Source organism: Rissa tridactyla, chromosome 8 (assembly GCF_028500815.1).
Source record: "Rissa tridactyla isolate bRisTri1 chromosome 8, bRisTri1.patW.cur.20221130, whole genome shotgun sequence".
Classification (NCBI taxonomy): domain Eukaryota; kingdom Metazoa; phylum Chordata; class Aves; order Charadriiformes; family Laridae; genus Rissa; species Rissa tridactyla.
Genome location: NC_071473.1, coordinates 45,022,141 through 45,046,755, shown reverse-complemented (window position 1 = coordinate 45,046,755; position 24,615 = coordinate 45,022,141). Strand labels below are relative to the sequence as shown.

General features: G+C 41.8%; 1 protein-coding gene across 18 annotated transcripts in view; it reads right to left on the bottom strand.

Moving 5' to 3' along the window:
* MAST2 (microtubule associated serine/threonine kinase 2) overlaps positions 1-24,615 on the bottom strand; it is a 226,634-nt gene that overhangs the window by 183,941 nt on the left and 18,078 nt on the right. For 4 of the 18 annotated variants that reach the window (XM_054210723.1, XM_054210742.1, XM_054210726.1 and 1 more), the window contains exons 1-2: positions 10,318-10,681; positions 9,983-10,003 (exon numbers count right to left, since the gene is read on the bottom strand). The exons of 3 other annotated variants lie outside the window; for them this stretch is intronic. In XM_054210723.1, coding sequence (XP_054066698.1) covers positions 9,983-10,003; positions 10,318-10,500 — 204 coding nt within the window. In that variant the 5' untranslated portion in view covers positions 10,501-10,681. 11 more of the 18 variants (XM_054210729.1, XM_054210732.1, XM_054210730.1 and 8 more) reach the window with 11 other exon arrangements.

Sequence of the window (24,615 nt, the reverse complement as noted above, 5' to 3'; positions counted from 1 at the left end):
ACTGTACACATAATTCAGTCTTCAGTAAAACTGCTTTCTATATGCTGCAGGCCAGCATTTGTTTACCATTGTAACCATTCTGTACTTTTTCTTCTGTCATAAAAAAGACAAACTGGTCTGTGAACTCTTCCATCAAATCCAATAGGGAAAAATCAACAAATTTTATACTTTTTTTTTAATCCTGATGTGCTAGCAGCTAACATATCAAAGTCACAAACACACACAGAGTACACTGATCTAATTTCCATAAGACAGCCCACAGTCGCTGCAAAAAGTTAGGGCAAGCAGAACATAGCCTCATATCAGCAACAAATTTAAGCGTTACTGGAAATCTGTCTTGAATGAACTGACGGATGTTTGCACAATGTGCAGATAATGGAAGCAGCACTACAGAAGTGCACTGAAATCCAGCTTCTTATTATAACTACCATTAAGTATTTTTACTATTAGCAGAATTAGATCAGACGCAAATCATCAGCAATGCAAACACCTATATATTCATAATCTCTCCACTGCCTGCCTGGCTATTCTAATATGCAAGATATTAAATTAATGTGGCTAGTACACAATATTTGGTCTTACTCTTCACTTGTGACAGGAAAATGAAATCTCACATGGGCAAGTTGAATTATCTAAGCTGCTGATGCAATGCCTACCTATTTATTGATCTACACAAATCGATTTAAAGAAATTAGCTTTGTCCATTAATATCCAACTTTGAGGAAGGTGATGGTTTTATTACATCAGGCCAGAGAAGCGCCATATGCCCTTTGGCACTATTTTGCTGTCATCTAACAAGCTCATGGCAGAATTGGTCACTTGACTCTACATCCCTTCTGTCTGCTTCCAGATGAATCTTCTGGCTCAATTCTATTATTATTTAATAAACACACCGCAGAATTGATCACTTGATGCTACTTCCCTTTGCTTGCTTTTAGATGACTTTTCTTCAGTCTCATTTCTTCCCCCTTGTACTTCTAAACATTACAGAATCACAGCATGGTAGAGATTGGAAGGGACCTTCGGAGATCATCTAGTCCAACCCCCCCACCCAAGCAGGGTCACCTAGAGGAGGTTAGACATCCAGGCGGGTCTGGAATATCTCCAGAGAAGGAAACTCCACAACCTCTCTGGCACCCTCAAGTAAGGAAGTTTTTCCTCATGTTGAGATGGAATTTCCTATGTTCCAGCTTGTGCCCATTGCCCCTTGTCTCCTGTTGCCAGGCACCACTGAAAAGAGTCTGGCCCCATCCCCTGGGCACCTGCCCTTTAGATATTGATAAGCATTGATGAGATCCCCTCTCAGTCTTCTCTTCTCCAGGCTAAACAGACCCAGGTCTCTCAGCCTTTCCTCATAAGAGAGGTGCTCTGTTCCCTTGATTGTCTTTGTAGCCCTCTGTTGGGACTCTCTCCAGCAGTTCCCTGTCCTCCTTGAACTGGGGAGCCCAGAACAGCACTCCAGACTTGGCCTCAGCAGGGCAGAGTATAGGGGGAGGATGACCTCCCTCAACCTGCTGACCACACTCTTTTTAATGTACCCCATTGGCCTTATTGGCCACAAGACCACATTGCTGGCTCGTAGTCAACTTATTGTCTGCCAGGACTCCCAGGTTGCTCTCTGCAGCGCTGCTTTCCAGCAGATCAACCCCTAGCTTGTACTGGTGCATGGGGTTAATCCTCCCTAGGTGCAGGACCCTACATTTGCCCTTGTTGAACTTCCGTTAGGTTCCTCTCCACCCAACACTCTAGCCTGTCCAGGTGTCACTGTATGGCAACACAGGCTTCTGGTGTGTCAGCCACTCCTCCCAGTTTTGTGTCATCAGCAAACTTGCTGATGGTACACTCTGTCCCCTCACCCAGGTCATTGATTAATATGTTGAACAAGACCAGACCCAGCACTGACCCCTGGGGAACACGGCTAGTTACAGGCCTCCAACTTGACTCTGCACCACTGGTCACAACCCTCTGAGCTCTGCCATTCAGCCAGTTCTCAATCCACCTCAATGTCCACTCATCTAACCCACACTTCCTAAGCTTACCTATGAGGATGTTACGGGAGACAGTGTCAAAAGCCTTGCCAACTTTGAGGTAGTCAACATGCACTGCTCTCCACTCACCCACCAAGCCAGTCATGCCAACATAGAAGGCTAGCAGATTGGTCAAGCATGATTTCCCCCAGTGAATCCATGCTGACCACTCCCGATAACTTTCTCTCCCTCTACATGCTTAGAGATGACATCCAGAACGAGCTGTTCCATCACCTTTCCAGAGATGAAGGTGAGGCTGACTGATCTGTAGTTTCCCATATCCTCCTTCTTGCCCTTTTTGAAGACTGGCATGACCATTAGCTTTCCTCCAGTCCTCAGGCATCTCTCCTGTTCTCCATGACCTTTCAAACATAAAGAAGAGCACCTTCATAGTAACATCTGCCAGCTCCCTCAGCACTCGCAGCTGCATCCCATCAGGGCCCATGGATCTGTGGGTGTCAAATTTGCCTAAATGATCTCTAACCTGATTCACCTTGATCGAGCAAGAGTCTTCCTTTCTCCAGACTCTCTCTCTTACCTCCAGGGTCTGGGATTCCTGAGGGCTGGCCTTAGCAGTAAAGACTGAAGCAAAGGAGGCATTCAGTAAATCCGCCTTCTCTGCATCCTCCGTCACCAGGGCACCCACCTCATTCATCAGCAGGCCCGCATTTTCCCTAGTCTTCCTTTTGCTACTGATGTACTTGAAGAAGCCCTTCTTATTGTCCTTGACATCCGTTGCCAGGTTTAATTCCAAGTGGGCCTTAGCCTTCCTCATTGCGCCCCTGTGTACTCTGACAATGTTCCTATACTCCTCCCAAGTGGCCAGTCCCTCTTTCCGTATTCTGTAAACTTCCTTTTTAGCATGAACATACAAGTGAACTCAGACTAATATGTTACCAGCAGCTGTCAGTGCTGCGCGATCAAAATATAGAAAGGCAAAACTATTGCCAATGAAGAAGCCAAGAAGGCTGCAGAGTGGCAGGCTCTGGCATCAACAAGAATCTGCAAGGCAGCAAGACATACCTACAGGACATTGAGACATTTGTTCTTTCTGGCTTCTTTTCTTGCCTCCTCAGGAAAACGACAGAGGAGAAAACAAGGACAGAACCATACATGTCATAGGGAGCAGTTCCCTCTTCCTCAGCTATGCTTTGGCTTCCTCACTATATTTCTCCACAGAGAAGTGGATAAACTTCAGAAATTAAACTCTGAGGATAAATAAGAATGCCTGCCAGCCAACCATACACTCTGGACTCGAGTCCACCATATCAGAAGCTTTATAGGCTACAACTTGGCATCTTCTTATAAAAAAACTCACTTATTTTTTTTTCTCTCTCCCTGTAATAAGAGATAGACAACAACAAAGAAAGGGAGGTGGGAAAAGGAAATCTGAGGTGTACAAACAGTAACTGAGTTATTAATGGTAAGTCACATCCACAGCTCATAATTTAGGAGTATTTACCAATGTCTTCCTTAAGACTTTCTTTAGCTCCCCTCCTGAAACAGAAACAGGACGGAGTTGCCCTAAAATCAGGCCTAATCAGCAACAATATCCCAAAACAGGTGGCTACAAGTATTTATGTAAACAGATGGTTCCTGATCTTCTAGAGTACATCAGCACTCCATTTCTCCTGTGACAATTTGGGGCAATGATGCTTATGGAACATATTTTGGCTAAGTTTAATCTATATTTGTGTTTATAGAATTTGTAATGTGAATATTAAAAACTACATTTTATTACAAATGCAATCTGCATTCCTAGCAATATGTCCATTTGATTCTGTTTATTTACTTGAATTTTGGAAATAAACTTCCATCTTCTTCAGATTAAGATTCATCCCAGCTTGTAGGTTTGATATGAAGAAACAGCTTTGAGTGCTGTGAGCGGTTAATCATAGGGTCCATGGCTGGGGGAGCAGAAGAGGAACTGCAAGAGAGCTCTGACCAGCAGCCTGAGAGACAGAGGTATAGAGAAAGCTCAGAAGTGAAGTGTCAACCAAACTCCAAAAGCTTGTGTCTTCATCTATCTAACAAAAGGGAAGATATGGTTGAAATAACCAAAGAACAACAGTCTACGTACAGGGCTCATCACAATAGAGGAACTGCCTTTAATAGCACTGATGGCACCTAGAGGGAAAAGAAAAAAGAGAAAACGCTTATTATATTTGAAGCACAGAAGTTCTGATTAGGAAAAAGAATGATCTCTTCAATTTCCAGGCTTGCCACGCAGCAAGGAAAGCATGGTAACAGCTTCTTTGCAGCTGTGGAGGCAAAACAAATCTGACTAGCACTCTGGGGTTTGGCCAGTTTCTCCCTGCCGGTCGCTGACTGCTTTCCAAAAAAATGAACAGGGTGAGAAGTCAGTGGAAAAGATCCTTTGCCATTCCTTAAAAAAATAAAATAAAATAAAATAAAGACAACATGAAAGGAGGGATAAGCTTTCTAACCTAATGTTTATAAGCAGTCTTTATAAGTAGTCTTGGACCACTTTGCACAATGTCCTGGATACAGGGAGTAGAAATATCCACATAGCCATAATGTTACAGAACTCCCTCTCATATGACACACCCAACTGTGGTAATGCAATCCCCAAAATTGTAAAAAGAGAAGTAACAAAAAGGAGTAACCTTGTCTGTGATCACACTATTCTAATTTGCTGCCAGAATACTACCTATTTTTGGTGCACACACTCCAAGAACAATCAGGGGGAAAGCACAAAGTGCTAGAAGCGAAAGAACTCAGTGTCTTCTGTTCCAACTGAAGCAAAATTTTACATTTCAAATACTTATACACGGAAAAGATATCAGATAGTAGAGAATTTGTACTGCCTGTGCTAGCATAGGCATATTCCACAGCTGAGAGTTGGACATTAGACAAAACAAGCCTTGAAATAAGATGGTTTAGTTTCCTAACTGCAGGAATAATTAAACATTGGCAGAGCTTTCCAGAAGAGGTGACAGACACACCATGATCTAAGGCTAAGATAAGATCAGTCTCTAAGAGAGATGTTTTAATTTATCTTTCAGGAAAGCTCCACAACCTGAACATGTGAGGAAATCACACTGGCTACCACCACAGTAACCCATTTTGGCTTTGGGACATATAGATCTACAATGTTTCAAAGACACACCGAGAGAAAGGAATACTTTTGCTACTCTCAGAAAGTTTGTAGCACCACAGTTCCAAATGACTGTAATAGTTCAATGATTTGACTGTAAGTCAGTTACCTTGTTCAAAACTCAGGAAATACCTTCTATCCAATGCAGAAATATCAAAATGTACTGCTTGGGGAACAAGCAAGATCTCCCTTCTTCAAGGACATCAAAATTTACAAGTAAAGAGATTACTGCAATGACTGCCCTATAGAAAGGGCTCCCCCAAAACAAAACTAACCAGAACTAAGGACGTTTTTCATCTTTCTTGATATTATGTATGCAGCTTGCCTGTTGGCATCAGTTGAACATTTCCCATACAATGAAGATACATGCCGCAGGGGAGCCCCCAGTTCAGCAACATTTCAGTCCAACTCTGTCAGCAGCAGCCAAGTTAAACTTTATACAAGACAAAAGGTCCATCTATCCCAAAATCCCACCTCTACAACTTGCAGTCCCTCTACCAGTCCCTTGAACCACTTGTTGAGATTCTGCTACTGTTGTCCTCTTCATCTCTTTATTATGCTACAAAATCATAAACTCATGGAATCTACCTATAAATCCTCTCCTGGACCTGGCCATCCATAGCAAGAGGAGAGGGAAGCTTGGCAGAAGTGAGGGCAAAATGCTGACCAGCATGAGGTCCATCTCTTTCCCTCACCTTGTTGCATCTCCGAGCAAAGCACCACTGGGCAGTACCCACTAAGTTCCCTTGATGCCTTTAGAGCAGAGAACGCTGTTCAGGGATACCAGTGCTGTGTCCTTTATTGATACTCTTTTGACCCTCAACCTCCATCCCCCTAGACCTGCCACCATACTTCAGCATTCCTCATATCTGTTTATTCTCCCCCTGCTTTCAGAGGAAGACAGGATTTATATTTGTTAGGGACAGTCTAACACCCACTCCTCGTGGAAAACACCCATAAAAATAGCAAAGACACTCCCTGCAGACAAGTAAAGGGAAGCATCATGCATTTGCTCCATTCTAATGTTCTCCTAGACGGTAGTTAATTTCAGCTGTTTTCCTCAGGTGGATGCAGTCTGCCTGTTTAACAATCTTCACTAGATCCCTCCTCCTCTGAATGCTTTTTGCATCTATCACATCCCCTGGCAAAAAACAAACAAAAAAATAATTATACATGCATTACTTATTGCATGAAAATCCAGCTCTTTTTAAGCCTGACTCCCAGCTGAATACTAGAGAAATGGTCAGCTGCTGTTTGCTATCTACCCTCTACGTGCCAACCATGGTCTTGTATATTTTCATCATAACCACTTTTAAGTCATATCTTCTAGACACCGAAGAATCCTTCATGTGAGAAGTTTGACCTTTGACTTCTCCCTGAAGTAGAAAATGATAATAAAAGCACCTCTGACAAATACTGGCTACGATCCATGTGAGATCTTTCACAATAAATATCACGATGTCTCAAACTAATTATGTAAGCATGACAGGGAAACAACCTAATGATTATAATATGCCTCTGGATGAGGGTGACTGTCATTCACAAGCAACAAAAACTTTCACGTCAACTTTCCATTCTCTCCTTCAATGCAGTCAGCAAACATAGAACAATTAAGCTGATACTTTATGGAAAACTTTATGGGTGTTTGTCACAGATGCCCTCGCTCAAACTGAACTGTCATGGGATAAGACATACAATTCAACTATGAATTAACGACCAATTAACAGATAGGAAACAAGAAGTTGGAACTATTGGCATTTTTCCCAAAAAAGGAGGATCACCAGTGGAGTCCCACAAGGATCTGTTCTGGGATCAACATCTTCAACATCTGAAAGCAAAATCTAGCAAAGAAGCTTAACACCTATGTGACAGAGTTTGCTGACAATGCTTATTCAAGGTTGCCAAAGCAATGGCCAAAGATCTGAAGAAGACCTTAATGATACTGTTTAAGTGGCTGTAAAATAGCAGATAAGATTAAATGTAGATAAGTGTAAAGTAATGCATAACGTTAAAGAAAATCCTAAATTCATATCCACGATGACAAATTCTGAACTAGTTATTACCAATTTAAAAGAGTGATTGTGGAGTTATAATAGACAGTTCCACAGAAGTGCAAACTCAATGCTTAAAGATCATCAAGAAAAAGCGGGTAGAAGATTAAAGAATAAAACCTAATATGTTATATAAGTTTACAGGGTGTTATAGCCAGTCCTGGTTATCATTCCCCAAACCTGTTCCTCTGATTCCTGCATCACTATCTCCAATCAGGAACACACCTGCAAAAGGTGCAAAGAAAATAGCAAGGACAATGAAAAGGATAGAGTTACTTCTTTCTAAAACGTCTCTGGAAAAGTCACAAGCCAGGGAAGGTAAATAAAAGTTATCAACTCGTAAGCCAGACAGAATAACATGGATTCCCTTTTTCACTGCCTCATCTAATACAAGAATTAACAAACAAGGCATGAAACAAGCAGGTAGAAAGTTTAAAAACAAACAAAAAGAAGTGTTTTTTCCACACAAAATATGTCTAAGCCTTAAAACACTCAGCCACAGGACGTTGTGGATGCTACAAGCACACATGGCTTCAAATACTGATTGGACAAACTCATAGAAGAAAAAAACCCACTGGGGGCACTAAAAACAAATATCACTTCTAGTTCCGGAAACCTGCGAGCCACAAATTATTGGAGGCTGGGAGAGGTATTTCCTCAATATACACTATACTCTTCTCCAAGCATCTGCTTTTGGCAGCTCAGAGAGGCAGGATACTGGGCTAGAGGGATCTTTAATGTGACCAAGTACAGTCATTTTTATGTTCTTACGTAACTCATAAAAAAGTAAAAACATTAATCGCATATACATGTCAGAACCATAAGCACGGCACATTAAAGGATCAGATTTTCAAAGGCCTACAGGTCAGCACAGTGATTGGTCACAGTTTAATAAGTACTTTTTCCAACATTAGAGTAGCTTAGTCTCCCCCAGCCACAAACTTGTGCAAATATATGTCAAACAAACTACGAAATCTGAATTTAATTCGGAACGGTTCCCTGCAGCTGTGCACACTGTTGCATTGGTACAGCTGAGGGCATACTACAGGCTTGGAAATAACAGGGCTACTTAAATGAGAAGCGGCCCCGAAGGAAATATTTGTCAAGCCACAAGCTGCATCAGTGAACATGGAGTATCACACTGCCTTCTGCACCTCAGAAGGCCCTTTCCACCACATCCGCACTACCAACTCCTGATGTTTAAAGAAATGCTGAATTATTGATATTAAAGACAGAAGTGCTGTGAGTAGACTTATATGTCGTGTTTATTACATTTGCCAACATATCTATTTATTTCCAGTTGCTTACACACTTAAACTTCCACCAGTTCAAATGGAAGACGGAAGGAGAGAGAGGATGAGAGGTTCTCCTTCGAAGTCTGGGCATCTCACACAGGTTGAGTAGAAGCTTCCTTAGCTTTAGCTGCAAAACTCCTCAAAGACTCCATCACACCGAATACTTGCCAGCACATAAAGATCTGTTCCTATAAATGACATCAGGTCTTAGAGCACCCAAGCTAAAAACAAACTGGCAGTATCTCCCATTAAAAAGCCTCGTGCATCTCAAAAACACATTTCTGAATTTGCAGCCTTTCCTGTTTTGCAGTGTTATTGTTGTTTTAGTGAAGCTTCCTGAGTGTTCAATACATTACGTGGTACATAGCATGTTCTGTTATGCATGATTTATGAAAAGTTTAGTTCACAACTACCAAGAATGGAAATAATTTCCTCTAATTTCCATATCAATATCATACACAAAATGTCAAAACAGCACAACAAACACCTTGCTATTGCATTTGATAGCTCTACCAACCACTATTTTAATGGACAGTTAGGAAGAAACTAAGTCACCTCATCTGCTTTTACTTCTTTCTTTTCCTGAATAAGGATATTAGTGTTCTTTAATTGCTTCAGGAAGTGGTAAGCATCAACAGCAGTAGCACCTCTTAACCACCTGGCTTAACAAGGCACTAGAGAATAAAATAAAAAATAAAAAAAGTAGAGGTCTCTTCTTCTCCGGGGCCCATTCTGAGAAATCTATATTCAAGAGATATCCACTAGTCAAAGACAAGTCTCCTATAATTGAAGGCAATGTAATGCAGCTTTTCTAGAAAAACCAAAGAAATTATAAAAAAGGCAGAGTAAACCTGCGCATCTGCAACAATGACATAAACTTAAGACACCTTTTTGACAAGAAAAGTAAAATAACCTAGGTTTTCACTTTGCTCCTAAAAATAGCAAAACAAAGCAATGAATTACTGCATCCTGGGACTCTTCGCACTTGTGATACTTTCTTCCTCTCTTCCAAGAAAAAAAAAAAAGCAACATTAGTTGCCATCTACATTTTTAAACTGCTAATTCTCACTCCCCCCGTTTTTCACTCTTGTAAAACTAGGAATATCAAAACACATAGAAAAAAAGTTTAAGATCTCTTGTATCTCTCATCCCTGTAACCCTAAGCAGCAATCAGTAGATCCTTTTTTTTTTTTTTGTGGGGGTGAAAGACACTTCGAGTGTTAAGAATTAAGATGTAAAAAATGCTGGAAAACGCATCATAATTAACGTTACAGTTAGGAATGACCTACAGAAGGTTACTAGCACGAAGTATTCTGTAATTATTAATACCAGCAAGTATATAGCACAAGCTAGATTTCACCGCATCCTCCTTCGCCTCTTCATCGGCATGCAGGCAGGACTTCTGGCACCACGACTGCCCCACCTCTCACCCAACGCCACGCCGCCACAGCACTGACACACCACCGCTCCATTGCGCACCCCCAATCCTACCCCCTCCTCTTCTGGGGGTATCTGCCTAAGGAAGCGGTTGGAAGGAGAGAGGATGCTCGGAGGATGCAGTCCCAACCGGCGCTGCCGCCCGGCGCCGACCCCTCCCGCCAGATCGTAGCACCTCGCCTCCCCCCGGCCCTCGGCCTCCAGCCGCCCCCCGGAGCCCCGGCAGCCCCCGCCCGGGCCCGGCGCACCCCTGCGGCAGCCGCAGTCCGGCCGGGCGCAGAGGGCGGCACCGCCGGGCGCCCCCGCCCGCCACGCGGGGCGCGCGTCTCCATGCCAACGGCCGCCACCGGCCCGGCGGGACCCCCCCCGGCCCCACGCCCCGGCTTTACCCTCTCCAGCGGCCCCGCGGCCCTGGCGTCCTCCGGCTCCTTCCTGCCGCCGCCGCCCCCCAGCAGGGTGGCTCTCCGCTCCGCCGCGCTGGCGGCCACCGCCCGACCGGGCTCCCTCCGCGGCGGCGGCGGCGGCCCCGCCGCCGCCGCCGCTTTGTCCCCCCGGGAGCGGCCCTTCCTCATCGCGGCGGCTTCTCCTCAGCGGCGGCTGCAGCGCCACTCGCCCCCCCGGGGCGCGGAGCCGGCCATGGCCGGGCGGGAGTCACGGAGAGACGGGGCGGCGGCGCCGCCGCCACCGTCGCCGCCACCACCTGCGCGCGGCGCGGAGGGACATGCCCGCCCGCCGCCGCCGCTCCCGCCGCCCGCCTGTCAGGGAGCGCGGGCGCAGCGGCTGCCGCGGCACCGCCCCCCCGCCCCGCGCGCGCCCGCCCGCCGGCCGCTGCCTATCGCGAGAGCAGCGGCCTCGCGGCGGGGAAGAGGCGCGAGACTTTGGGGGTGGGGAGGGAAGCGCGCGAGACTCGTCACGCGGGGCGGGCGGGAGGTGCGAGGCGGGAAAGGGCGCGGGGCAGGCTGGGAAGGCGGCGGGCCGTGCTGGGAGGGGATGGCGGCACCGAAGGGGTGGCAGGGCGTAAGGGGTGATGGCGGCCGGGCCGGTGGGCAGCAGCGCCCTGGCACGGCTGCCTGCACCACTGCCGGTCAGAAGGCTCACAGAAAGGAGGGATGCACTAAGGGGACCACCCCAGGCCGGCTGCCATAGGGCTGCTCAGGCAAGCGATGCCTCCCAGCTGCGGAGGCTCTGCTTCCATGGCAGGAGAGGAGGAACGCTGCAGTCACAAAGGGAGGCTCCGATGTGCCCAACACAGTAGTGTCTCCTGGGGATGAGGGCCCCCTCATCCTCATCTGGGATGAGCTCAGGTGTGCAGCAGCGAGTGGTTTCCATGTCAATCTCTTCATTGTCCCTAAAAACGTGAGCGCAGGACCTTTCCTGTGGTGTCACCAGTAGTAGGTAGCGTTTCGGAAAATGCCACCCTTTGTTCCAAGAAGCCCACCAGCTCCTCCAAAGAGACACGGTGGGAACCGCAGCACTTAGGTGACTGGAGCCTCTCAGGGCACCCCCCCAGCCCCCAGCGAGAGCACTGAGCTGCAGGAAAGCATTTACCATCAAGGGCTACAGCCCACTTTTTCATGGAGAGTGTGATCGCATCAGGGAGCAGATTAAGATGTAGTTCACTGTCTCCTCAGTAGAAAAGACAAACCTACAGAGATTCATTACCTCAAGGAATAATCAGAGCATATATCATCATCTTGTGTTTCATCTCAATAATTCACACCCTCTCAGCATTTTTGTCTTTGCAAATTATTTCCTTAGGGTATAAGTTACCAGTTTCTGCATTCATTTTTCACAAAAAGCAACTTCAAAGTTGTCTTTTTCCCCCCCCCCCACTATTACATAGTCAGGAACCTTGCTACTGCTGCAGAAAAAACAATTCTTTCTCCCTTTTTACCAAGCTGAAAAGGCTCATACATCTTCAACCAGAAGTCTGACTTTATAAATTTTTTATTCATTTTGTACAAACAAAGACAACAAAAATACACTTTCAAACGATTTATTGATGTAGAGGAGTGTGAGCATTTTTAAATAATTATTAAGAATATTTAAATTCTTGCTGAAAACCATTCCAGGATGCTGGATTAGTCACAGAGATCTTTTTCCATCGTAATTGTATATGATAGAGATGGACAACCATGTGGAATTTCCCAGCTGGGAATCCTGCCCTAACTAAATGTAAATAATGCAAATTTATGGAATCTTGGCATCCGTGATAATGTGAGTCTATTAGGATGGCGCAGTGCCTCGCCATAATTTGGCTGGATCTTTGCCCTATTGCAACAGAGATGCCAATTAGTTATTTGTTGGTTATGGCCTGTGGGCCACCTTGCACTGGCTCACACCTGTTCACTTCGTGTGCCAAAAAAGAATTCATGAATATGGGAAGAAAAGTCACAATGAGAATTTGAATAACACTACCTGCCTTTGAAACATATTAAAAACAAATCTTCAGTTGTTAGTTTTAGATAGAATTGCAAATAATTGCCTTCTGGTTCAGTATTTTACTCAAAACAATTTAAAAATCTTTGTGATCACACTGAATCAAAAAGCTGTTTGGGGGTTAATAAGACATTTTGCTTGTGAAAAGACCGTGTTTGATTTCCTTCTGGATTATTTCCTTCTCTGTTTAATCCCTGTTTAGTATTTTGGACTGGAGATGTCTTTTCAATATTTTTGAAACAAAAGAACAGTGAGGTTTCATGTTGAAGGAATAGGAAAAATACTCCTCATTTTACTGATTCTCCCATATTTTTCCATTTAAACTCGTCACCGAATATGACCTGAATCTGCAGACCAGACTGAGTGACCTGATTTTTCTTTTCCGTATGAGCTAGTTTTCTGAACTGGGTTTGGGTTTTTTTTCCAACTTGAAATAAAAGTGAACGAATCATGAGAGGCTTGGCAGGGAAAAGGGGTACAGGGAAATGAGGCAGAATGTGGTGTGATGCCACGCCTACGTTCACCATGTTTGTCTCCAGGAAAAAGACACATCAAAAAAAGATAGAAGAGTAATTAATAAGGGCTTGTAAAGGGACTGATTCTTATGTTATCCAGACTGACTAACACGGAGCAAAAGCAGGGGACCACAGAGAGCCTGTGTAGCTCACTTACTCATACTCAGTTAATACTCTTAGTGCTGTTTTTCTTTGCAGTTCCAGATACTTCCTTTCCCTGGCTTCTACCTTCTGTTTTCTTCCTATAAAGAATGTCTCAGCATGCCCTTCTGATGCAGAAGGTAGCTGGAACGATGCTATCCAGGAAGAGTTCCCTTTTGTTCTTCTCTAGCTGGTTTAAAGGGACCTTGGTAAGGCAGAACACAGAGTTTAGTTCAGCTTATTCCATCATGTTTTCTAAAATGACATCAATCCATCTGCAGCATTTTTATGACTGCTGAGCACAGAGCTACAGCAGTAATTCCTGGAGCTGGGATAGAAATATACAGCTTGAAGCTCTCAGGTTAAAACCTCTTTATTCCAAACAGAATAGAAAATGCTAAGTAGTAGAGGTTATTAGGATGCTGCTGAGCAGGAGAATTTCCTCTACGAAATGAAAGACTTAACTTGATCATTTGAATTCCTATTAAATTCAAACATTTAGCAAAACTGGTGCAGCACAAAACCCAGCTGATCACCTATTTTCACTGTTTCCAAGGCAGAACTGCATCACTAATGCCAGCAAACAAGTGTATCGCTAAGGCTTGTCATTTGTCATTCTGCTCACACGATACACATAATCTTCACTCTCAGTATTTCTGCTCTGTATGAGACGGAGGAAATGGCTTTAGTTGTTCTGCATGTTAAGCTGTCACACACCTTCTGTTAGTGACCCAGTTCTAATGGTATTCACAGAGAAGTTTTGGTCGTTACACTGGAATACTAATGTTTGGCAATTGGCAATATGCAGTCAGCCCGGAAGATGGCACGGTACTTTGGGATGTTGTACTGTGTAGAATGTCAGTAATGACAGGTAATTATACAGGTGGCACGTCACTGCCATGACTCCTGTCTGCTTCCCTAACTTCACCCCTATGACAGCATTCTTTTTTCAAGATTCACTAAAAAACGAGCATGATAACACTAAAGGATACCAGTTATGAGGAAAATAAAAAATAAGGGTAAAAAAGTAGTTACGTGAACTGCAGAAAGAGTGAGATTTGCTAGGAAAAGCTTTGACTAAGACTAATCAATTACTCTTTATAGAATGATTCATCATTTTGTTCCGCAAAAAGCAAGACAACAACCCCAGCTCTGCCAGGCCAGCCAAGCAGTGCATGCTGCCTGCGCAGCTGAGAACTGCAGCCACAGAGTACAGCTCACCAGCACCTCTAAGCTCCAAGGAAATGGTAAGAAATACAGGATTTCCCAAAAGAATGCAGGAGAATTAGTAAGTCTGGGACCTTGACACAATCTAGGTCAAATTTACTCATGATCTGAATCTAGCGAGGTCTGCTATTTGAGAAGTTCTGCATGAGACATTTGGGTAATTAATAAATACTCATAGTTACATGAGGACTTTTTACAGAAAGGATATAAACACTCATATTTCAGGGCACAAGCTAATCATTGAATTAAGGAGGATTAGGAAGAAATTTCTTACAGGCAGGTTATGCCATAAAAGTATATTATACAGTATATTATTCCAGTACATCTTCACTGGAAACTACTATTGGTCAGTCTCAAGGACAGAATAATGAAATAAACGAACTGACAACCTGATCCAGGATGGCAATTACTAGATCTAGGTATAGCAAAAGTCCAGTCCTAACTGGATATGATTTCTTTACCAATTGTTATTTTCCTTCTTTATATACCATGAAGGGCATATATCCTTGTTTGCACTGATGCAGTTTGTCAAAGTGACAGCTTTGCACTGCTATAACCTTGTTCTAGATATCATATTTACATCCGATAAGGAAGTAGAAGATGTAAATATGCAAATATATAACAGGAGTTAAAAGTATGTCTGTGAGGTTTAGGGAGAGCTTAGTGCAATAACTAAATTAACAGCACTTCTTAGCAACAAAAGCTCATCAAACTCGTTATAGCTTTAAAGGAGGCACGTGAATACGCTGCTTTCACTGTTGGCTTGGACAGCAATTGCCACAGTTGAGCTGTTACCCCTAGGTGTTAACAGAGTACAAATTACATATGCATAAATATGTATATTTGTGTGTATTTCTGAAAAGTCCAGAAAGGGAAGCACACAGGGAATGGAGAGATGCTGGCCAGCAGAAGTAGCATCGGAGCTTAAGTGTTGTCGCCTTCTCTTTGGCCACCCAAAGATGAGTTTTAAGGCGAGCTAGGGGGAAGATTACACATAGTTCTACTGTCACTTATGGAAATGCCTCCCAACTATGAGATGACACATACATGGAAGACATGGAAATCTAACAGGTGTGCAGTGGAGGCTGGCATCAGGATACTTCAAGAGACTTAATGTATCTATTGAAAAAGAAGAGACAGAAAGAGCTGGGAGTGAAAGCAGTTTCTGATTGATACAACAGAGAGGGGAGCCATTTGCGGGATGAAGAGAGAGAGAGAGAGGACAATGTAAAGAAAGGTATTAGGGGGAAAAATACTTTTTCCATGAGTGTTGTAGTCAATTTTCTAGCCACAGATTCATCGCAGGACAATGAGTCAAGCTATCTAGAACTAATGTGACATGTACGGGAGTCATTCCTCAGGCATGTCTGCAGATACACTACATAGACCTCAACTGTGTCCTCCGTAAAACTCATCCTTGCTGTGATACAAACAGGAAAACCTCAGCAATGATTAATCTGGTGGTTTCCAGTCATTGCCTTTTAATATGTTGACCAATATGATCTCACTGTTACCTTGTGCTCGCATTATTTGTTTTCTTTATAGACCTGTCAGCTCTTACTTTTGATTACAAGGTGTTCAACATAACAATTAAAACAAAAAACAAAACAAAACAGAATGCTAACACGATGGGGCTTGGAGGTTGGCAGTTCTGACTTAAAGTACTGCCAGTCCTACCATACCCTATTTGTTTCTCTCATTGTGATATACCACCCTTTTCCTCACAGCAACACAACAGCTGGGCTATAAAATGAACAGGGAAATTGATTTGGCTAGAAACACTGGAGGCAGGGGGAATTGCTGGATTTCCTTTTGCTGGATCAGTTCCCCCATCTGGTTGGGTGCAGAACCCCATCTGGGTTGTGCCAGCACAGTGGAGGGAAAGGGGTAGTACAGGATCAGGACAGAAAAGGGGACTGTGGGACATGTCTATCCGTAATATAGTGTTGGCATCAAGTACTTTAAACACTACATCACAACTTTACACAGGGACATCTAGGCATTACCTTTATACAAATAATGAGTACTCATAATAAAAGTGTAAATAAAAAAAAATAGTATTCATACTCCCCTAAGAAGAAATTCATCAGTGATGGTAGAAAATTCAATCAAATATTAATAGTCTAAATTAGAAACAAGATTGCAGTTGGTTAATTCGAGGGTATAGGTCATGCTGGACCCAGATTTTCTTTGTCACTTGTGAGAGCCCACATCACACCACACAGGCAGTAGTTAACCAAACCAAAGCCCATTCTTTGTAGAAAAAATAGCAATAATTCTTAGTGGTTCAAGGAACCTCACAGTAACAGACTAGAAGAATGTGAAAGGCAAATGAAAGACTAGGGCAAAGGAAGAGCATTCAGTTATGCTTTCAAGAGGTCCTTTCAACTCGGTAATAAGCTAAAATAAGTAGGGTTTTGTCCCCTTTAATTTTGAAAAACCTAACATGGAGCTTAAAATAACATTTTTACAATGATAATTTTGTTGTTTGGCCTTTTTAAACCTACTATTCATTAAAATATCTGCTTTTTTCCCCCCACTGACTCACTCTCTTGGTTATATAAAATTACTGGTGCTTTTGTCTTTCCCGTGCCCTGTTGGAGAACTAGCTCAGCAACATTTGTGTACTTAAATAAAGCAAGTAAGCCTTACTTTGTGCCACGACATAGTCCTTACACAGACAAAATAGAAGTAGAAATCCCAGCCCCACTAAAGTTAACAGAAACAAATCACACCTTAAATTCAGTAATGTTAAGACTTGACCTCAGCTTTTTTTTCCAGAGTCAGGAGTGCCAGACTGAGTCCATCTGGAGTGTCTCCTTTGGCATTCAGCTTGACTTGTGACATGATACGATCAGCAGAGAGACTTGTGAATACAAACTCTTGGTTCTGAAGTCTAACATAATGGAAGTCTACAATATGTGCTTAACTGATCATCAAATAATGTGCTCTTTTTGCAACTTTAAATGCAGTTTTGCAAAGGACCTTCAGGAATGACACTAAATTAGATAACAACCTGTGCTTCTAATTACATTTCTTGTTACAGTTAACGAGAAAAACACTTCCGACTTCTGAGCCTGCGGGCTCACACTGAGATACAAGGAACAAACAGATTAATTTCATTAGCACACATTGCCATCTATAATAAAGCTATAACAGGCCAAATGCTCTAATTTACACTCCTGAAACTCTCTCTGCCTCTGGTCACACTGTTGTTACACTTTCAGGATGCCAAGAAGCGAAATGGATCTGGCAATTGTCACCGGTTGGAAGTGCAAACAATTTTTTCCCTTAACCACATCGGCTTTGCAGAGTTACCAAGAATATAAAACCGTAAAAGCTTACTTCAGTCATTAAGGAGATCTGACTCACAAAAAAGGAATCACTATGTTGAGTTAGGAGATGTCAGTTGACATAGTTACTAAACTGACTGCCAGAAGCTGGGAAGTTAGCAACTAGCTTTATTTTTTAAACATTTTTTCCCTAATTTTCTGCTAATGGCACTTGCCAGAAAGAAGTTGCCCGGGTAGATGGCTCTTGAGACCTAGTATAGCAGTGTTTGTGGTTTTGGAATAGATGCATAATTTTACTAGCATTATAGGCCACTATCAATTAGATCATCATCAGATGATAATAACAATTTAATGTTGTGGTGACTGAACTGCTGTCTATGGCAATATCTTAACATCACGCATGCTTTAACTCTTTCTCTTAACATCACGCATGCTTTAGCTCTTGAAAAGATGAATGGAAGTTTCAGGGCACTGATATTAAAGTTAAAATTAAATGGCAGTAGGAATCTTAAAAGTACGAGAATGTCACTGAGTGCAATTTAAGCAAATAAAGAGAAATTCAACTATGGAAAGGGGTAAGAAACTTCCTTTAATGAATTTCTTAGTATAAGACATCACACAAAATAACTAGCGAAAGAATACTTTAAGAACAAAGAAATCAAGATTCAGTTCTCAGGTGATGAAGATGTATAGCTGAGATCTATAAAAGCTCCTTAGCCGAGCTTGCTCACATGTATTGCTAACCGAAGCCAAGTCTGAGAAATCACAAACATATGACAATTTTCCTTCCCGCTGCTAGAAACTCTGCCTAATCTCCCAGCAAGTGGTCCCATTTGGCTCATACTCAAAGCCTGAAAGAGATCACAGTTTCCTATAGCTTAATATAATTTGTATGTCAATTCAGTGAACAGAGGCATTACAAGAAACCTCCTGGCATGCCTACACCTTTACAAGCGCACATATACTTTATGCAAACCAAGCAATAAGGCACAGAGCATGTACTATTTCTGTGTTTTTTACCAGGATGGCTAGCCTATCCACCGATCACAATGTTGACAGTGAGTGTTCATGTTATACAGTGGTCTTTATTTTGGATGAATACAAAGATCCAAGTGCCGAGCAGTATGCACGAATCCATTACATTACAAATCAGCAAGGAGCTCCATTAATTTCAGCCAATGCTAGATCAAGCCACATGAGGTGAAGGTGTGGGTAATAAGCCATTAGATTTTCTTCAGTTTCTCCTATAGTTACTTTATGCTTCTTTAAACTTGCCTTACTTAAATTCATTATTTAAACTTAATTAAATTAATTCTGGAACATAAAAATCGCTCAGCTTCCACAGATCTGGAAATGTCTCTTTTTAGGCCAGCAACAGTTTTGCCTTGAGGCATTTACTAGAGCTAGGATAGGAATCACTGCGTATAGCTTATAGAGATTGTTTTATTATCATGCTCAGTGAATTTCCTCAATGGGACTCATACCACACTTCCACTGTGACAATGTTTGTTTTTTCAAGCAAAAAAGGTTTGTAAATAATGCCCCGAGAGTATTATCTGACAAACCAGTGTTCTGTTTTAAACACAAAATGAACAGATGCTACTTTCCTAATGCATCAAAGTAATTGCAAAGTAGCGAGTGGTGCTGCTCTTTACAGTGCTCGCTAAGATTTGATCTATGAAATAAGTGCAACTATTTGTAATCACCATGTCTACCTTATGCGATGGTTTATGTTCAGATGCAGAATCCTCCTTGCAGAGAGCAGATCTCACAATCGCTATCAATGGTACAAGCAACAGTTTCTTGTAGCGCTTGTGACACTGGTTGGAGAGTACAGATGAAGCAGGCAGAGCAACCAGAGCAAACAGCAGCAGGTTATAAAGGGATCCTTTGAACAAAGAGCAAAGACCTGGGAATCGGGAGACGTAGATTCTCTTCCAGGGGCTGCAGTAAAATTACTGTGTAAGCCAAGGCAAGCCATCATACATCTATAGTAAAGATTAAGCCAGTCAGGCTGAAATATGAAGTGTGGTTTTTAATGTCTCTAATTCAGTGAAGTCCCATGTGATAAGAGCCCCATGAAAATGCAGAAATGAATCTAATAATTAACAATAAAAGGAATCATTGAAAAATCAGGCAGGGGAGGTAGTTGTATTTGGTATATAGGAGAGCTGTTGTTGTTCTAATTCTAACCTATGTTTGTACTTTCCTCTTTATCATGTCAACATTTGCAAGCAGTAAAAGGGCATTATGTGCTGGTCATTGCATCTGCTTTTGAGATAAATCTATGTTAGCATTGCAAAGGGTCAAGGAACTCTTCCAGGGCAAACAAATTCTGGAGCACTGATGCCAGATGGTGTGTATATAAAGTGGAAAATGAGAAAAGCAATTTACTGTATTCCTCTTCCAGGGAGAAGCACCACCCAGAAGGACAGCAAAAGAGGTGAGAAACTACTGAGAAACTGGAGAGACAGATTTCTCCTTCTGTAACATGTTGTTTTCTTTATATCTGAAAAGTCTAGGTATATAGAGGAGCTGCCGTCCTTATTCAGGCAAAATTACTCCAAAAAGATAACAGGAATATTTAACTAAAGAATGAAGGGTTAAATTAATAACATGTATAAAGAATTATGCACTGATTTATGTAACAGGTTCTAGATTTATCTATGTAGCTCACTAATATGTATTCTGTGTTTAGAGAAATTTTAGTCTCACAGACAAAAGGTTTTTACCTTGCAATTTTGACCAAACTCTACAAAAGAGGCAGAAAATAATGGATCTGATTCTTAAGTATAAATTAGCATAGGCTCAATACAGGCAAGTTATCAATGTAATTTATCCAGCTCCGGTGCTGACCACTACTAGCTTGCTTGCAGCTGTATCAAGTGTGTAATTTCCAAGTGTGCAAAACAACTCTGCAAGTTTTAGAACTAATGAATCCAGTGTAAGAAACTTAAAATAATTTTTTCAAATACTGAAAATTGTAACATGTTTTCATAAATAGCCTGAATTGTTGGTGGTTTTTATCACTTGCCACCGAACCTCAAAAATATGTAGCAGAAGTACAAGCGTTCAGATATAAGCAAAAAGAAAAGGCGAACATGTGTCTTAATATTTATGTGTGCATCTTTGCTAAGCATATTTTATTGGTTATATATGTAACTTTTTTTATAGCAGTCCTTCTTTTTAATGTTATGACTTCTCCTAGAAATAAAGCATATAAATAAAGACTTCTCTCCATATAGGAAAAAGAACAGAACAACAATGCTGAGATTTGCTGTCACCCTCTTTGCTGTCATAACGTCATCTACCTGCCAAAAATACGGATGTCTGGAAGGGGACACCCACAAAGTGAAGCCAAGTCCTGAGCCAAATATGCATGAATGCACTCTGTACTCTAAATGTAAGAGTGGTTTAATTTTGCCAAATATGGTCTAGAAGTACAGCTTTGTACACACTAATTGTTTGGGCAGTTCCCTTAATTTCTCAAAAATATATTAAGATGCAGTATAAGTTGCATTTGAAAAGCTTTCTTCATTGGCATTTTGCTGCATGCAAATCAAGAGTAAGGTTGCAGTAACTGCAGAACTCTCACTGACTTCATTTATTATCTTTAAAGAATTCTGATGCAGTTTCCTTTTCTTGTAGCTCCATCTGCTTAAAAAAGTTTACAGCAAAGATGAATTTGGTTTATTGTGATTAAGTATAAAAATTAATTACTTGTAGCAGACACCAAACGGGAAAGGTTGAAATCAAAATTCTGTAGTGAGCAAAGTATAGTATTTATTACATTTCTGCAACTCTCTTTTTATGTTTGGTAGCTTTCAAAGTTAGTATCCCTCAGGATATAACATCTGGCAGAACACTAGTAAAATTCTCAGGGCTCTCTGGGCACACCTTGAGAAAGCACTGTTGATGCCAGTCCACCTCACTTAGCATTTACACTGCTACTTCCAAAACCAAAAATGTTTGAGCTTGAATACATCTTCCAGTTAGTATTAAGAGACTTTATCATATTGTGGACCAAAATGGATTCATCTTACATTTTTAGTCTTCCAAATACAGTATTAAAGAAAATCCTTATTGCAAGATCTCTTTTTCATTCCTGACAGCTTCCTGTTGCTATGCAGACTTCACAGAGCAATTGGCTCATTCCCCAGTAATTAAAGTAAACAACAGCTACTGGAACAGATGTGGGCAGCTCAGTAAATCGTAAGTCAGCTTTGATGTTGTCTGTGTCCTGGTTCAATAGATCTCTGCTGTAGCAGCCACAGAGCTAACGGTAACTTCTCCTGGAGTTGCTGAGGGACAGTTCCTAGGTTGTCCTAAAGATGATGCCACGCAGCCTAGTTCCCATCATCTTGTATTTATACCTGACCAATGTCTGGCTCTTCTTCTTCTCCTCTCACAAAAGCCCATGAATCCCCAAGTATATAGTATTTGTGCAGAAGGATTTATGCCATTTTATCAAGAAAGGGTTATGTTTTTTTCAAGTTTGCTTTCAGTATAGAACCATATCTAGCAATGCAAAGCAGTCATAAACCCAGTAGGTAACAACCACACCACATCTCTGTAGCTCTCCAAAACAACCATCACATACCAGTGAGTGTGACCCCTAGTCAATACAGACCAAGCTTCTTCCTTTGTTTAGAAAGCAGAACAACTAGATTATTAAATCTTGCAAACAAAATGCACAAGAGTCCAGAAATGAAACTCCTGAATATTTAGAATAAAAATTCTTGTAGTCCTGTGGGTTTTGTAACCATGAAGAATGTCTTCATAATTAAGATTTTTAGTACCCTGTTAGATGTTAGAGCTATGAAACATGGCAAGTTATAGAAATGAAAGAATGAAAGTACAAAACAATTAAGCAAAAACATATGTGCAAAAGTAACAGCTATTGCCTGCCACTCCCAGAAGAGCAGCAACAGTATGTGTTTTTGAGTAACTCAGCTGGGCTGTGGGAAAATCTAAAGATTGATGAAACCATAAGGCTACAGCATAGAGGAAGTTTTGTACTATAGTTTTAGACTACATTTCATTATTGCCTGGAATTGTTCTTGCCAGGAAAACTCAAGGCCTCAAAAGCTTACGGAAAGCTTACACAAACAGGGCTGAGATATGCATGGAAACATTTGTGCACTCTTTAGTTGGCTATGGTAATTGCACAGTCAGAGTTCATACACAATGCCAAAGGAATGAGTTTGGAATCTAGACATTAACAAGGCGAAAGGATGCTTTTCTATGTTTTTGTCCTAATCTGTACTATTGCATCCACATCAAAGCAGGCCTAGAAAACCGAGGCTAGAGCCTTGATGCTAAGAAACAGGCTTATTTGTGGCTTTTCTCACCCACCACAGCTGTGAAGATTTCACAAAGAAAATTGAGTGCTTTTACCGGTGTTCTCCACATGCTGCTCACTGGATCCATCCCAACTACACTGCTGCTATTCGGTCTGTTCCGTTGTGTCAAAGCTTTTGTGATGACTGGTAGGTTCAGCTTTTTATCAAAGTATTTTTATTTAGCTATAATACGCAACCACAGATCTCCCAATCAAGTGGCAGTAAGATTCGATGGTGGTGTACCACCTTTATGCCTTTTCTCTTGTTTTTCCTCTTCATTTCTTGTTTGCCATCTCTACTTTTTCCTCTGCTAAGCTACTACTCCCAAAATAACAGACACAGGCTGAATGTTAGTGACCCAGGGACAGCAGCACCCTGTCCTCTGCGAGGAAGCAATGCAGCAGCATCAGAACTGCCTGACATGACGGAGAAGCTCTCACCACATTGATAGGCACTGACAGCAGTGAGGGCCTGCCCACCCTGTGAAATGTCCAGGCCTGTGAGTTAGCATTTACAGAGTTAGCATTTTAAACCTAAATACTTGATCGTTATATGATCCATTTCTTTTATATGTATAAAATGCAGTATGAAATCATGAAAGCAGCCATTTCCTCTATGTTTTCAATTAATTCATATAACAAATTAGTTTAATTTCTTCATTTTTCACCCTTGGCCTTTTCCCTTCCATCATCCCTCTCTCTAAAACCACTTCTAAAAGCCTGAATCTCAGAGAAATTTGCAGCCAAGTAATGCTAAAAATATTAATAGCAGTGAGCAATTCAATTTTGTTTCCCAAAATACAACATCAGGGAATCACATTATTTTTTGAGTGCAAGACATGTAGCGGGACAACCCAGCACCTGTCTGTCCCTAGTCTTGGGGTAGGAGCATTATATCCAGGTGGGGTACTGAGATTTTTTTCAGTGGCCCGCATCCAGCATATATCTCTCCCTCCCTTCATCCCTCCCTCTCTCCCTGTTATGAGATGTTGGATCTTAAATAATGCCATATAAATCTCAGTCAGTACCATATTAACATTGAGTCTAGTAATTACAGTAAATAGTTTGTGTGGTTAAATTGGTGTGAAGCATAGTACAAACAGAACAGGCTGTGTTCACACGATAGAATTATAACTGCTAGCATCCCTTGAAAGTCATTAACTGTGAATGTCTGAATCCCTTAGGCTGCTCTGAAAATCGTGGAAAACTGTTTTAATACTTCTAAAAATGTTACAAAAGAGCTTTTCTTGGAAGCACAGAAAATACAGAACACACAGTAGCACATGGTAAAGTTCTCTTGCACTGCTCTGTGCAGTGCTTTCCCTAGTGGTTATGCAAATTGAGTATTATTGACACATGGATCCATTTTCACTCTCATCTTCTCTCCAAGGGCAAAGTCATGTATGCAGTGCAGTATTTTGGTAGGTTTGTCTTCAAATATGTCTCCATTGCTTTGTGCCAGAGAAGAAAACAAGAAGCATAGTTTGGATTTGTAATGGAAGATAGTGAGAAGGGCTGATGTATTTCTTAGCTTCCCTAGAGTTTCCTCTAGTGATGAATTTTATTTCTGTGTTAGGAAACTCCACATGCCTCAGGAACAGATTTGTCATGTGCAGTCTTCCTTCACAAAGTTTTAGTAATCTTCTAAACTGAATCCAGATTGTTGACCACCTTCAAGATAAAGACTGAGATCTTGAATTTGCCTCAGTGCTCAGAATCTCAAAGCTCAGA